At 40.9% G+C, this 16,819-nt stretch overlaps 1 protein-coding gene across 3 annotated transcripts in view; it reads right to left on the minus strand.

Annotated features, from left to right (window-relative positions):
- Nucleotides 1-16,819, minus strand: part of LOC149319338 (E3 ubiquitin-protein ligase HERC2) — a 130,982-nt gene that overhangs the window by 54,874 nt on the left and 59,289 nt on the right. For 2 of the 3 annotated variants that reach the window (XM_089511505.1, XM_089511503.1), the window contains exons 38-52: nt 15,781-15,963; nt 14,916-15,100; nt 13,960-14,107; nt 13,664-13,860; nt 13,182-13,412; nt 11,962-12,097; nt 11,192-11,335; nt 9,189-9,331; nt 8,810-9,077; nt 7,163-7,305; nt 6,938-7,036; nt 3,587-3,755; nt 3,370-3,495; nt 1,463-1,571; nt 1,091-1,230 (exon numbers count right to left, since the gene is read on the minus strand). In XM_089511505.1, the coding sequence (XP_089367631.1) occupies nt 1,091-1,230; nt 1,463-1,571; nt 3,370-3,495; nt 3,587-3,755; nt 6,938-7,036; nt 7,163-7,305; nt 8,810-9,077; nt 9,189-9,331; nt 11,192-11,335; nt 11,962-12,097; nt 13,182-13,412; nt 13,664-13,860; nt 13,960-14,107; nt 14,916-15,100; nt 15,781-15,963 (2,421 nt within the window). The remainder of the gene's footprint in view (nt 1-1,090; nt 1,231-1,462; nt 1,572-3,369; nt 3,496-3,586; nt 3,756-6,937; nt 7,037-7,162; nt 7,306-8,809; nt 9,078-9,188; nt 9,332-11,191; nt 11,336-11,961; nt 12,098-13,181; nt 13,413-13,663; nt 13,861-13,959; nt 14,108-14,915; nt 15,101-15,780; nt 15,964-16,819) is intronic. The other variant, XM_089511504.1, reaches the window with a different exon arrangement.

A 16,819-nucleotide genomic window follows, 5' to 3' on the forward strand; every position in this document is an offset into this window, starting at 1 on the left:
TACCGGTCCTAGATGAGATCACACTCTCCTCAAAAGACTGTGTTCACAGTCTGGGGGTGCTACTAGACCACTCGCTCCAGATGACAAATCATGCAAATGTGACAGTCAGGAGTGCCTGCTATCAGCTACGGCTGATACTCCAGGTGCGTCTTTTCCTGGAAGTGGGGGATCTGGAAACTGTGGTACATGTGCTGGTAACTTCATAACTCAATTTCTGCAATGCGCTCTACATGGGGCTACCCTGCTGCTTAGTCCAGAAACTTCAATTAGTGCAGAACATGGCAGCCAGTTTGGTTACTGGTAAAACCAGAAGCAATCATGTAATACCTATTTAAAAATCGCTCCACTGGCTGCCCATTGATTTCCGGGCCCAGTACAAGGTATTAGTCATGACCTTTAAAGCCCTACATCACTTGAGTCCAACCTATTTTCGGGACTGTCTCCTTCCGTACAATCCACCCCGTGCACACAGTACCTCTGTGAGGAATTTGCTGTAGTCTATAAAAACTAGGCTGGCTGCAACCACCCAGAGGAACTTTTCTTCAACCACTCCCAGATCATGGAACAGCCTGCTGGAGGAGATCCATCATATGACTAGCTTAGACAGCTTTAAGGAGGCTGTCAAAATGGATCTCTTCCAGCAGGCCTTTCCTGAACAGTAAACCAACCACCAATCAACCAAATGAATTGTCCCTCTGAATATGCTGTAGCCCCTATCCACTCACTTTTGTTAATTTTAATGTATGTTTTAATAGTTGATTATTTAATTTAATGTTTTAGGGGAAGGTGGGAACTATTGGGACATGAGAGGTTGTATTTATCTTTTAATCTGTAAGCCGCCTCGATTGTCATGAACAGAGAGGCAGGATATAAAGTTTATTATTGTTATTATTATTTTATTATTTATTAAAGAAGGCTAAAGGTCTCACAAAACTACAGTTCCCAGAATTCTCGAGCCAGTTAAAGTGGCCTCAAACTTGATTATTTCTGCAGTGTTTTTGGACCAGAGTTTGTAACAGTAATCTACAACAAAGAAACACCCCAAAATGTCCCAAAGTTAAAACTGTATTAAATTATCATGAAAATATACCTGGTTCGTTTATTCTGCCAAAAGTGTGCCGTGCATTGTGCTTCCTGGTTTTAAAACAGGTTTCACAGAAATCAAAGTCATCGCAGTTTCTGCATTTAAACCGAGGTCCATTAATGGGAAACATCTGACAGCCATCACATCTGATTGTAACAAAACCCAAACAACTGTATTAGCTCATCATTCAGTTTGCAACTTTTAATACAAACTGTTTCTCTTTCTACACAGCTTAATACCAGAATTTCTACTCTCAGGTTTATCATCTGCTGCCTTTTCATAGGAAAATTCAGCTAAAAGAGCATGTTTCAGAAGTAAAAGATACAGATTTCAAAAGGGCACAAGAAAAAATAATCAAAGGATTTTAAAAGGACTTACGTAACCCCTGGATGAATGCTGGGAACCAGTTCCATTTCTGATAACAGCCCAGTCCAGTGAGACTGCTGGGGAAAGTCAACAATGACATCTTTACCATTCGCACTAAAAGCTGTAACAAGAGAAGACAGGAAAGTTAGAGGTGCCTCTTAGAGGACAGATGCACAGAAAGGGAGGAGGGAGGGGGAGGGAGGGAGATCAGTAACCTGAGATATTTTCTATTGATATTTGGTATTTATGAAATTGCCACTGATTTTTCTGCAATTTTAATACAGTGGTACCCCGGGATACGAATTGACCGCGTTACGAAATTTCCGGGGTACGAAAAAGTTAGATTTAAAAAAACTGTTCCGGGTAACGAAAGATTTTTCGGGTTACGAAATTAATTTCGGCGCGTTTCGGCGCGAAATTCAAATCGGAAGCGCGGCTAGCGGCTTTCCAGCGGCTTTCCAGCGCCTTTTCGGGTTGCGAAATGTATCGGGTTACGAACGGTGCCGCGGAACGAATTAAATTCGTAACCCGAGGTAGCACTGTATAATGCTCACCATGGCTTTAAACAATTTTCTGCTTGTAAAACAAACAATATGCTTGTTCTACAAATGTTTTAGTCTTCCTTTCTCTAATCTGCATCAAGTATTTTAAGCATGAACATTAATCTATAACTGAATATCTAATTTAGGAATAAACAGTATGCTGCTGCTGTTTCAGGCCTTTCAAGTTGTTTCCAACTTAAAGGTGACCCTATCACTGGGTTTTCTTGGCAACATTTGTTCAGAGGAATTTTGCTTTTGCCTTCCCAGTGGGTTTCCATGGTCAAGTAGGAATTCAAACCCAGGTCTCTGAAGTCCTAAATGTGGGGGGGTGGGGGTAGAACGGATCCCCCCACGGATAGCACGGGATGACTGTATATTCTTTGACTGCTTTTGCTACATCTCTCCCCACTATTAAAGCCACACCATTTCTTCTCAGATTTTCATTTTCTGAGTAAAATACCATGTAATTATCTGACTCAAAAGGTCCAATTTCTGTCCACTTTAGCTCACTCACTCCAAGTACTGCAATGTTTATACAGTCCATTTCTTGTTTTGTTATGTCTAGCTTCTATGATTCACACTTCTCATATTCCAGGTTCACACAATATGTGCCTCTGCTGCTTCAGACTGTCCTTTCAGTCCTGAGCACGTCAATAGTTGAACATCCTTTCGGCTTGAGTCCAGTTGCATCATTAGCCACAGCACTAATCATAGTTGTCCAGTGCTCTACCATAGTAGCTTGTTGAGTGCTTTCCAAATTGGGATTCTCATCTCTTGTTTCATTTTGGATTGTATCGTCACAGGGTTGTTGTGGTAAAAGATACTCAAAAAGAGGTTTTCCATCCTCACTCTGCACAGTATTAGTTTTTAAGTGTTTTAAAGGAGTATTTTAATGTGTTTTAAATATGTCTTTATCACAGCATTGTTTTAATTTGTTCATCACCTCATGAGCCCTTGAAGATTTGGCAGCAATACAGAAATACTCTAAATAAATACATATAAATGTTAACTATGGTGCCACTGTCAATGTCTCTGACAGATCCACCACAAGTGTCAAACACCTGCCCTCACTACTGCTGCTGCCTAGTAGTTTTTTGGCACATTTAGTCTGCCTCCTCAGCAAAAGCCTATCTGACCTGGGAGACCCTGCTAGCACCAGTGCTGTCAGCAGCAGAGCCTCTTACCTCACTGGATCACATAACCCCACCACCTCATAAATGCATATCTAGTTAGTAAGAAAAACACAAAGAAAAAAGATCAAGCTTCCTAAACAGTTCAATGTTATCTTGTAGGTGACACTCTTATTTTACAGTGACAAAATCCATAACTGAACATAAACCATGCAATCAACTTTGTCTTTTCAAAAATATTCAGTACCTTTTACAACACCCACACTTCTATGGGTTACGGATCCCCATTTGTACTTGGGAGTGGTTACAGAGGTCTTGACTCGCACTTTGTCGCCAATCTTTATGTGTGAGGGAGAGCTCTGTGGTGGAAATCCTGAAAATATTGAGAGCAATTTTATCAGTGTGCTTGAAATTTGAATGTACCACAGATACTGTCAAAATAATGAAATAAATATTCAACTTACCTATAAGCTCAACATGGATATATCTGACCCAGTAAGTGCCACCTTTCTGTTGCCAATCACATTGCACATTGAGATCATGCAGCCCGTCCCGGTCCAATTTAATAACTTTTCCCACATCACCCTCACAAACCTCTTCATATGTTCTACAACATCGAACCATCATCCCCACCTAGGAGCAAAGTAAGGGATCAATATCACTAACCAAAGCTCAGATAACTATTCAGTAACAAAGTAATATGCACCTGTAACCTAATATACTTTCCTGAAATCAGGAGAACTTGCCATTATTGTACAACACACTTGCCAAAAACCCATCTGTATATATGTGCATAGCCATCCATTCTTGAAAAGGATAAAAATCCAGTAATACAACTATAAACCAAGCACACTACAGTGCATTGGTTACAATGTTTGACTGGGATTTAGGAAATGCAGGTTCTAATCTTGAATGAGCTATGAAATTAACTGATGATCTTGGGGTAGTCACTCTCTTTTAGCCTAACCTACCTGACCAGGTTGTTGAGAGCACACTGTATATCACCTTGAGTACATTGGAAAAAAGATATATAAAAAAGAAATATAAAAGCAACATAAATATACAATGTCACACTGAACTGAGACATTGGTGAACTGCATGTTACAAAAATTGATTATATTAAAGAAAACCACAAGCAAAACTAGGAACTGTTTTACCAGAAGTGAATGCATGAGCCAAAACAATTTAGAGAATCAAACAAAAAGCTTATTTGCAAATTACACTAGAACAGTTCTGCATATCTGATGAGGAGGACAGGAAATCTTTTTTGTAATAAAATGTGTCAGGGAACAGCACACATTCATGAAACACTACTTTGAGCAGCACCGCACTAAACCAGTTTAGAGGAACTTGCATTTTCATTTTTGCTTAAGCTGAGCTTCTTCACAATCTGTGGTTAAATTTAATGATGGTTAGTTTTAAACAAGTCTACAGTTACTAGCATTGGTTTGTTTAATCTAAGCCTAGTTAGACCATAGCTCTCAGTCTGTGTGACACAACAAACAACAGCTTCCAAAACCTTGGAATGAAAAGGAAGGAAGCCCACATGGCTCATCATTACCTATTCCTGTTCTTTCACACTGCGCTAAACTATGATTTACCTTCAGACACAAATGGGTTTACTGGGTTGGATGCACAAGGTCTCAAAAGCCTTTGGCCAAGTAATAACTATTCAGTCTGCCATTTATTAGTTCTTACACTATCCACTAAGAAACTAAAGTACAAAAGGAATTCTGTAGAGTTGAAAAAGATGCAGAAACAAGTAACCCAAGTATGGCCAACAGGTGAGTAAAAAGAGACTTTAACAGTGATGTGCTCAATTATTTACAATGTGGAGAACATGAACAGGAGAAGTTTTTCACCTTGTTTCATAATACAGTGGGCCCTTGTTATCCGCTGGGGTTTGGTTCCAAGATTCCCCATGTGTAACAAAATCCATGTATGCTCAAGTCCCATTAAATATAATGACATAGCAAAATGGTGTCCCTTATAAAAAAAAGGAAAATCAAGGTTTGATATTTGAAATTTATACTTTTTTGGAAAATTTTCAAACCATGGATGCTTGAATCCGTGTATAAAAAAATCTGTGAATAAGAAGGGCCGTCTGTATTAGAACACAGCTTCATCCAATGAAGCTAAATAGTAAGATGTAGGACAGAAAAAAGAAAATATTTCTTCACACAGTACATCATAAAAACTAGGTAATTTGCTACCAGAAGATGCAGTCATGGCCACCAAACTGGGAAAGAATTGTGTAATCTCCATGCTAACTATATTTCTACCACTTGTTAAATGTAAGTGTACCAGGAAGGCCTCCTCTTCATAAACAGTTACCTCTAGCACCTGAGACAATATCCCTCTGATGGACCACTGTGAACAGAATTTTGGACTGATCCAGCACAGTCGTCTTATGTCCTTATAAATACTGTACACAGTTGAAGCAGTATGTTGATACATGCAAGATGACAGCAATATATAAAATACACCATTTGTTGCAGAGCTCCAAACATGACTTTAGGGTTAACTGATATCAGTTTTAAAAATGGAGCCTCAATGCGTGCTTTACGCCTAAAGAAATTTGAACATAAATTACTGTAGTAAGCCTATACCAGGGGTAGGCAACCTTTTTGAGCCGGGGGCCAGGTTGCTGTCCCTCAGGCAACTGGGGGCCGAAGCCGGGGGTGGAGCTTCAACCCTCCAGGGCGGGGCCGCGTGCCGGGGGCGGAGCTTCCACCCTTCTGGGGCCAGGCCTCCCCATCTTTGCTGGCCCCTGACAGGGCCCCAGGCCCCGTCAGAGACCGGTAAAAAAGCTAGGGGGGGCCGCCAGTGCTGGAGGGCCCCCTGGAGGGCCCCAGCGGCGGCACCGGGCCCCCCCAGAGGCCCCCTGCCACCCTCGGAGCCCTCCTGGAGGGCCCCAGAGACGGCAGCGGGCCCCCCCAGAGGCCCCCTGCCGCCCTCGGAGCCCTCCTGGAGGGCCCCAGAGACGGCAGCAGGCCCCCCAGAGGCCCCCTGCCGCCCTCGGAACCCTCCTGGAGGGCCCCAGAGACGGCAGCGGGCCTCCTAGAGGCCCACCGCCGCGGCCACCCGTCGTGGCTTTTCGCCGCTCTGCGCGCCGCCATTTTGGGCGAAAAAATGGCGGCGCCCATAGCCCCAGAGGCCGCTATGGGCGCCACCATTTTGCCGCCCAAAATGGCGGCACCCAGAGCAACAAAAAGCCGTGACGGGTGACCGCTGCGGTGGCGGTGGCAGCAGCAGTCAGGGGCTGGTCGGCAGGCCTCCGCGGGCCGCATCCGGCCTGTGGGCCGGAGGTTGCCGACCCCTGGCCTATACTGATAGCCTTCAAAGACAATGGGAAAAAAACATTACTGCACATGTCTAGGCATACTCAACTTATGTTATATTGGGTTGAGACCATTGGTCCATTCAGCTCAGTATTATCAATATCAATAGATAGTGACTTTCTAGTATTTCTGACAGGATTCTCTCTCAGTGCCATCAGGATATATCACAAACTGAAACTTTTCCAAAATATACTATACTCTTGATCTACTGCTCTGAAAATAAGACAGTGGAAGAAGGAAGCAGCCTTTCGATGTTATAATGACACAAGAAATATCTATCTTCTCCATGAAGAACACTTTGAAACACTTGAGATGTTATATAATTCAAGTTTTGCAGTTATCAAAGTGATTTGCCTCTTCTGTATTTATGGACTGTCCATGCGCATCCACTGTCAGTATTTCAACCATATCAGTGTTGTCTATTCCAAACAGGGAACAATACTATTCAAATGCTGGTTTTACACTGAAGCATACCTGAATGTTCTCTCGCACATAGACAGCATAATCATCATTACTTAGGAAATCAGCTCGTTTCTTGTAAGTCTGGCTTTCTGTTACAACAGCACCGCTGGACTGCAAAAGAAAATAATCCATAAATCTAACCACTAATTTCATCATCCCAAAGTTATGACAAATATCCTCAGAAAAACTAACCTGTTGATTTCAAGCAAGTGAGTAGACTTCATTGACAGCACTTACCACAGGATATGCAGCTTCTGCTTCCTCAACCTCCTCTGTAATTTCTTCATCTGAATATTCATCAGATACTGTGTCGCCATCTGAGAGATCCGTAATTTGAACATCAGGATGATCCAAAAGCCAGCCCACCAAGGCTTCCACCCCTAGAATATGACAGCATTTATGTCAAGAGCTATCATTCATATCAACAGAAAATTTTAATTAACTTCTTGTATTCTGTGTTTTTCCATTTAATTCACTCTCATTTCTCCCATACTACTCTCCAGGATTTCAAAATCAAAGCAATCTATTCTTCTTTTTAAATCACACTTCTACATATTCTGTCTTATCCCATCTCTAAATGGTTCCAAGATGTGTTCCTGGAAAAGATAGAGGACATGACAGTGCCTTCTGCTTACATGTACTGAAGTACAGTGAATAAATAAGCAATTGAACAGCCGGTAGTGTCACTAGGGGCTGTGGAGTATGTGGGGTATATAGACCACACTGGGTGACACCCTGTAGAGAGGTGACACCCAATGCAGCTCTCTTCGCAGCTCTCTTCGCACTGCAAGCAGCATTGTGCTGCTGCCAGGGCCTGCCCCTTCTTCTCTGCTAAGGAGGAAGCCAAGGCAGCAGAGGAAGAAGAGGGTGAGTGTGCCCCTCCTGCCTTTACCTACATGCAGCTCCTTCCTCATAAGGAATCCACAAGGAGGCAAAAGTAGGGGAGCCCAGTCCTCCTGGCTTCACCTCCATGCAGCTCCCTTCTTATCAGAAAGCTGCGCAGAGGCCAAGGGAGGCAAGACTGGCCTTCCTGATTTTGCCTTTGTGCGGCTTCCTCATGAGGAGGGAGCTGTGAAGAGGTGGGGCCAGCCTGATCCTCCTAGCTTCACTTCTGTGTGGCTTCCTCATAAGGAGATAGCTGTGCAGAGGTGGGAGGGTGAGTCTGGCCTTCTTGGTTTTGCCTAAGTACAGTTCCCTCTTCATGTGGAAGCTGCATGGAGGCGAGGGGGGGGCCAACCTGGTCTACCTGGCTTTGCCTCCATGAGACGTCCTCTTAAGTAAGCTTCCCGCACTTGCCCGCCCCTTTGGCCGCCCCTCCCCACTAGGCACCAGGGGACATAGAGGCTGGAGACACGGGGGGGGGGGGGGACACCATGAGTTACCACATGAAGTGACACCAACCCTAAGGATGATCCTGTGATCCTGTAAACAGCATCATACAATGCACCTTAGACAGTATGGTACACAGCTTTATCTTCCAAGTCTGAAGAAGAAAATCCTCATCACGTACTTCGTAAGGCAGTTGCCTCATTCTATCTATGAATAGGTCTGCCCAAACTTTAGGGTTAATTGACAGTTCTGTCTCAAACATGTAGCAATGGGATAATTGCCAACTCATTTATTTCTTTTTCTGTCTAACCAGATCATTTTCTTGGTGGCCCCAGACTTAGCCTCATTTGTTCACCTGTTCTCATCCTCTTTCAACATTCCACCATAATACACTCTTAATGTCTCAAGTTTTCTCATTCACTCACCATTAAGACACCTGAGCTCCATAAAGTCACCTTCCATAAAACATGTCCTAACAAAACCATGGCTTTTAATCTAACCACTGCATGATTGTAATTATAACTGTCAAGCACAAAGAGCAATCAGTTGTGATACCTGGTAACCCAGAAGCATTTCCAGTGGTTCCTGACAGTGACTTCAGTGCAAACTCTATATTCTTCCTAGGGAATCCCATTTCCATAACCTGCACTACAATTGGAAGAGGTGGGATAGGAGATACTTTGCGTTTTTTAACTTTTGCAGGTCTGATATGCTGAACTGTAACGGGTGTTGTGGCCTCACTCGAACTACAATCTTCAAAGATGGGAGTTGATGGATGTGCAGACTCTACAGCTAGATACTGACACACAGCCAATGCAGCCGCCTGGAAGAAATCATATACAAACCTTTAGGTAAATGACAAACATTCAGAACCATTGTTTGGTTGTTGAATGCTTAATTACAAATGTTGTGGCACATTTAAAAGAAAATCTACCTCAAGCTCCTGCTTATCAAATATTGCCTTCACCGGTGATGGTTGAGTTGCTGCTGTCAACAGCTGTTGCAAGAGGATCATAGGAGGCTGGGGTCCTTCAGGAGACATGTCTCCGACATCAGGTGATGCCACTGCACCATCATCTTAAATCAACAAAAATGGATTTGTGTTATGGAGACAGCCTCAGAGGAAAATGCCAGAAACTAAAATATTCTTCCAGTAGCAGATCCCAATAATCTCTCATTTCAAATATAGACACATATTTCTAAAAAAGGCCTGCTCCCAGAGATATCAGTGCCTCTCTTTATGATGTCCCAGTAGGCAATGTTGAAACAGAAATACAAGAACTTTAATACACCAATGTAAATTTTGAAGTGGCTGAAATTGCTAACCAAAGCCAAAAATTAAGGATTCGAAAAAGCACTAGTGAGTATAGACACCTGTATACTTTAATTTAAAATATAAAAACATATTTGAAATGGTTTACAGTAATAATCATTTATGTATCATGAATATGTTTTGTATTTGGAACTGTTCCCAAATATAGTTCACAAACTGTGGCAAAGAAGTGCTTTCTTTTATGCGTAGGGGAAAAAATCAAATATACCACCAGCAAGGGTAAGAACCATTCTGGTGTAATGGCTGGACCAGAACTGGGAACTCCAGGTTTCCACTCCCTCTTGAGCCACGGAGCAGAGGAACCTGTCATTGCCTCAAAGGCCTACCTTATCTGGTGTGTGACCAGGAGTGGCGGGGAGGGAATTATGTGTGCTGAATCATGAACTCTCTAAATAAAGGATGGCATAAATACTGTGGTAATAAATAATTCTTATAGTATCTACTGGTGCACTGTCAGCCAGAAGCATCCATTTTGAACAAATAAATGTGGTTCTCCCTAGCTGCAAGATTAGCTACCACCACATTTCACTTACCCGCAAAGAACTATAGATCAATCTTGGTGCCTTGCACTGCCCCTGGTACTGCAACATGATTCTATGGTCAACGTCTGCCCCAAGCATACCACAGAATCATGTTGGAGGACCTTTGAATACCTAGAGAAGTGTTCTCTCTAGTCCTCTAGCCTGATTCTATGATATGCTTAGGGCAGAATTACTTCATTTCAATAAGGTTTGCTACTATCTGCATTTTTCACCATCTGGGAACATATCCCTTATGGATACAGGGGACCACCTGTATATCTGGGCAGCTATCCTTACTAGAGAGAACAAAGGGGCTGTGTCCTATCAATCAATCTTTCCCTTCCTTCTGTCCCTCCCTCCTTCCATTTTTCATCTGAAATAGAGACTCCATCCTGACAATAAAGGAACATACCAGTTCTATTCAATGCATGAAAATGAAATGAGGCCTATTTTGCTTGTCTTGTTTTGATGTCCCTTAAGCATGTTGATTCTGAAATATAACTATTGAATCATACATAATACATGAAGTTATAACTGGGAATAACATGTTCAATATAGACAAGAAATATTTTTTCTACTGTGGTCAGACCATCAAAAAATGTATTTATCATTCATTCATTCATTCATTCATTATATGAATGAGCATACTCTGACATAAGCCCATTACAGACGGGCAAAATGTGGCGTGGCAGCGGTGGTACTAGGGTTAGGGAGCACACACCATTCAGACGCTCCCTAACCCTAGTACGTACTCCGTACATCAAAATGGCGGCGCCCTGTACACACAGGCACCATTTTGACACGACAGACGCTGAGCATCCGCACGTCGTGGCACACTTGTGAAAAAAGAAAAAAGACCCAAAAATACTGCTTTTTGCGGGTTCTTTTTCCACCGGCAGGAAACCACACAGTTTATCTGTATCTCACCATAAGGTGCTTTTTGTAAATAAGAAAGCCATTCAGGAAAAGGGGAATAGACAGTCATACATAAGCACACTCTCTTTCTCTGCTGTTTTGCCTACCCCAAGAGGAAGACATATAGGAAAAGAGAATGAAGATTCTAATTGAGCAAAAGTCTAATACCTGTGGGGACTGAGCCAGCATCTTGCACTGCTGGTTGAGATAAGATTTGCCTTAATTTATCCTGGTGAGAAAGCAGAGCTCGACCTGCTTTTAGTATGTATAGTTTTAATTGCTGGCATCTCAGCAAGTCCAAGTCTATTTGTCCTGTTCAAAACATATTAAAGGCATTTATTACCACATTTAGTAAGATGCACTTATGTGCTTGTTAAGAAATGCTGAATACATTTTAACATAATGTCAAACAGCTTATAAGAAAGCTTATGTACATCTACTGTATATATTCATGCACAAGTCTAGAAATTTTAGTCCTAAAAAAACTTGAGTAAACCTATTCACAGTTCAATGCAAGTACCGTACTTTAACTCTTATTTAAAAATGTACCATCCCTTGATGAAAGACAAGAGCATAATCTTTCCTGGAAGCACTGATGTTCCCCCCTTCTCAATTTCTCATCCATCTAGCCTTTAGTGTGAATTCAATTATGTCTGCTGGAATATTCTAAGTTCTCTGAGATTGTTTTCTTTCCCTTTATCCTTCAGATCCCTTGTTACATGCCCCTAGGTTTTACCCCCAATATCCACAGGTCATATCAAAATCCATAATTCTGGCTCCAAAACCTGCCTCCATGTATACATGAGGTCAACTTATAGTCGAGTATATACAATATTTAATGCTGATGAAGCAACACTTTTTCAAATCAACATATCATTACCTACTTTATGAGGGGAACATTTCAGAGAGAACAAATTTAGAAAATGAAAAAGCCCAACCTGAAACACCCTGATTAGGAGTCTTCATTCTGTGTTTTTCGACTTTACTTCCAGCCATGTTCACTAGCTGTGCCCAGACAGATAGCATCGGTTCAGTGAATGGCAAGTTGTTAACATTAAAAGGAATCACGGGCAGCTGGGGGGGGGGGGGGAGAGGAGGAAAATTTAAAGTAAATATTGCAAACAGTGTTCAGCTAGCTAAATATCTAGTTATTCATTCATTCTATATAATTCTGTTCCCAATTTCCAACTCCTCATTTCCCAATCTTATATTGTAACACAAGCAATAAATAAGCAATTGTGTTACAATATTAAAAATAGTTTAAAATAAATGCAAAACATAAGATAAAGGTGCCCCATTAAAAGACCCTTCTGCCACACCTAGTTAAATACTGAAGGCCTGTTTAAATAAAAAGACCTTTGTCTAGCAGTGAAAAGAGATCACAGAGTGGGAAAACGTCGCCTCCTGTGAGAGGGAGCTCTAGAGTGCAGGAACAGTGTTTTTCCCATGTCTACACCAATTGTACCTGTGATAGTGGTAGAACAGAGACAAAGCTCTCCCCTGAGGATATTAAAGGGGGATACAAACTTTCAGATAGTCTAGAACCAAGCATAAGAAGCTTGGTTTTTATTTGTTTTGTTGGGTTTTTTTGCTTTTGGGGGGGATTGGGTTTTGTTGTTGTTGTTGTTTTGTTTGTTTGGTTGGTTGGTTGGTTGGTTTTTTTTTTTTTTTTGTTTTTTTTTTTTTTTTTTTTTTTTTTTTGGCATTTGTTTGCTTTCAACCCTTCATCTTAAGATGTTTATGAAGAGACAGAACCATTCTTAGGCCTATACAGCAGAATTCCCCCACCCTCCCACCTCAAAACTCCTTTTACTACATGGAACTAAACTAGAATTTCAGGGAGTCCATCATGCACACAGGTGTGCACTTGTGTACATGGAAATATGCACACACAGAAAGAGAGATGGAAACTGCAGGTCTCAGGGCTCAAAGACATACTCAAAGTATGAAGCAAAATTGAAATGAAGCCACAATCAGCTGTATTACTTGTTTCATTATCACACAGTGAATAGTTATATCTTATTTAGATTTCAAGAGGAGGGTGGTTTGAAGAAAAATGGGTGCAGAAATTCCTATTGACAAGCCTGGAGAATATTTCCAAGTATTACATATCACATGTGCCTTCCACATCATCAACACATCACTTCAGTGTACTCACTGGTTTTAGCTGGCTAAGAGGGCAGACTCTACAGGTCCTCATATCATAAAACTGGACTGTGATTTTTCCCTTTGGGGTGATCCTTGTTACTGTGCCTTCGCCAAACTCATCATGAATGACTTGGCCACCTAACCGCAAGCGACTATCTATTCCACCGATGACTGCTAAAACAGCCATTAGGCTTCCCACCTCTGGACTCTCCGAGTCAGGGAAGAAGTCTTCCAGAACAGCCTAGTAAGACAGGAGTACAATATGGTTACACTGTAGGGGAAAATGTCTTCATGCCAGGGATACATACATGTTAATACATTTTAAAGCAGCACACAAATTGTATATTAAAGCCAACTGAACTTTAAAGAAATCAATATTTCACATAAAAGGATCTATTATTATCACAGTATTTTAAATAATCAAATTTGATTCAATACATTAACAATTATTCCACTTAAAAATGAGTTGGATTTTTAAGATGTGGGAACTACCCCTTCTGACTGTTTTCCTGCAAAGATGTGGGTGATGGAGGTTAGCTGAGAGTTGATGTACTTGTTTATGAGTCCATTCCATTGGCTCAGTGAATGCAATGTCCTCAGCAGTGCCACTATCTCTTCAGCTAAAGTACTGCTGTGAGTTGCAGTCAAAGAAGCCTGAGGCCTGGCTTTTCTCCTCCTCAGAGTAGATTCTACAAAAAAAGAACAGGGAGAGAAAACAGATCACTCTGAAGATGACAACAACAACAATTCTGAAGAAATATAACACTGAGGACTGAAGGCTCTCTTACCTCTGAGCAGTGGGATATCAGAAGAACAAGTAGTAAGGAGGCTACCCAGGAAACCAAACAGTTTTTCCACAAGGAATTTCATATCCCTTGATCTTTCAGTTTTATCCCAGGAAGGAAGCACTGCTTTGAGTAAGTGTACTGCAAGGATCTAAAGATGAAAGGAAAAGAGAATTTTAAAGGAAAAACTCTCTCAAACTATTGAGATAACACAGAATTTCAGCTATGTAATACTAGGCATATTTTCTTATAAGAGATGAAGCATGGTTAAGAAACAAGAATGCACATACCAAAAGATCTCTACCTAAAAATCTATTTCTCATAATAAGTCAAGATATCATTTCTTTATAAAAAAAGATTTTTGTGTGTGTGTAAATATTCCAAGTCTAATTTTGTAGATATTACCTCTGGCAAGACCATAGGGTTTTGAAGATTACTACTTCTGTGGAGGGCTGTTTTTAATAAGGAACACAACAATCAGGATTCAAAGTGCTATTTTAGTTAACAGCCAATGTATGGTACATGCCCACAGGAATTTAAAAAATATATATATTTTTTATTACAGACTTGGCATTACCTACCACAGACTGCTTAGCTAGTTTAGCTTTAAAAGAACATTGCTGTACTGCATGATGATGTTTTTTTAAAACAAATACCTAGCTTCTCATGAGCACATGAGCTTAAACACATTTTTCTTTAGATTAAGGCCAATCCCTACAAACTCACAGCTGGCAAATTTAGGTTCATAAGACATGCATTTCCAGCTAATGTTTATAACTAGACTAATTGCAGCAACAAAGCTGATATTGCCTTTTTTTTCTGTTTTTTCACTCGCAAAATGATCTTTTTAATGACATCTGACCTTGTATCAAATTGAAGACATAAAGTATGGCTTTAAAATCTGTGCTGTGATTCACAGGCTATTAAATTGTCAGTAGGCATATCAAGCAATACATTACCTGTCGCTGTAGAGATGCAGCAGTGAATGATTCATGTCCCTCTACAATTTTCATTAGCAGAGTTATCCACTGTGATGTACTAAGAGTGCTGCACATTTGAGGCATGAGTGCTATACTTCGGATGAATCCCAACATGCACCAGTTTCTGTGCTGTTCTTTATTAACCAAGGTATTTGGTGAAGAAGCTGGCGGAAAATTAAATCACTCGTAAGTGTTCTTCTTTTCCCAGCATTAAATTTGTACACTTTAGCATGAGGTCTCTGCTACAAAACTTTTTCATAAAAGAAAACCAACTTCTTCAACCAAAATGGCTTTTATACTGCAGTATATAAAGGTATCTTGGGAAAGCCAACACGGTGTAAACAGGCTTCCATCACACCCTTCCTCTCCTTATCAGCACCGTGTCTTTCCCTCTGCCCATGAACCCTCTAACCATCTGGAGTGCATCTGGGAAGCACAGAGTTGTAAGAAAGAGGGGGAAATTGCCCTGTTCTCATTCTTAACAAGTGTGACAGAAGCCTTCCATTAGCAGAGAATTTCTAGTTGAATGGCGGCACCCATATGATCTGAATTATTGTCCAATTGTGTGTTATATGTTTTACCTAGTTTAGCAACAATAGGTTAGCTTGCAAATGTAACAAAATATTTATGGAAGTAAAGTACCAGAAGTCCATATTACACAAAGGACTATTTTCCCAATAAAAAAGTATTGAAAATTAACCTCAATACTTTTTAAATTCACACTGTAGAAAAGAAACAATGCAAATTATTTTAACCTGAAAAATGATATTATGTTTCACTGATATTACAATAAGAACTACACATAGAGAGAACAAGATTCAGATTATTTGGTGCAAATATTTACTTGATTTATCTACAGTTCCACTTTCTACCAGCATGCGGAGTAGTCCACACAATGTTCTAGTGGCTTCGTTCTGCATTACTTCAGCATGGACTCCAGCAGAGAGGCATAGAGTTTGCAGTAGATTTACTGTACTTGTCAGCATCATGGAAGTAGGATGGAGATTTCTTTCAACTTGTTCTCCTTCTGAAGCAAGACTCAAAGTAAGTGTTTGAAGGCAATAAAGATAATGCACAGTCATATGCTTATTTTCACAGTCAAACTAATTGAAGTACTTAGATAAAAATATAATATTTTAGTTTTAAAACTAATTTCACATTAGCAGCAGAAAAACTACGACACCCATAACACTGATCAATGTGAAAGGGAAAATATTCAATTTAAAATTGTTTCGCCAAATTGGCACAGCATCAAATTAGTACAGTAGAGAGAAAAGATAATGGGTTAAATATTATACCAAGAGGCAAGTCAAATGCCAGAAGTGGTACTACACTTATCAAAGAACAGCAAACTGTAAAATCTCTTGCATAGAGGAAGGGGAATATCTAAATTAAAGGTGAGAACAGAATTTTCAGACATTAATTAACTATATCACCTCTCAATACTGACTATACTAATTAGGGCCAATGCAACTGCAGTCCAACAACACTTGGAGGACAACATATCTCTCCATTAACTTCAATAGTAAGGAAAGTAACAAGGAAAGTGTCCAGCCAAATCACGTATCAAAATTACAGCGTGTCCTTGCTTTATGCGGGGAATCCATTCTGGACTCCCCCGCCTAAAGCAAATACTGCCTATGCTCGAGCCCCATTTAAATGAATGGGGCTCATGCATGTGGCGGCGCGGTGGCACACACACCCCATGGGCAAACCCCATTGTTCCCTATGGGAGGCGCCGATCCTTCTCCCCACATGGCTTTCAGCGTATGCTGAAAACTGTGTAAAGCGTGCCTGCGTATGACGCGGGCGCAATGTATTTGCACAGTAGAAATGAATAAAATAAAATTTATCAATTGAATTCCTTTATTCTTCCTGAAGTT

This window comes from Sceloporus occidentalis, unplaced genomic scaffold, assembly GCF_023333645.1.
Source record: "Sceloporus occidentalis isolate IW3139 unplaced genomic scaffold, rSceOcc1.0.p SCAF_2, whole genome shotgun sequence".
Classification (NCBI taxonomy): domain Eukaryota; kingdom Metazoa; phylum Chordata; class Lepidosauria; order Squamata; family Phrynosomatidae; genus Sceloporus; species Sceloporus occidentalis.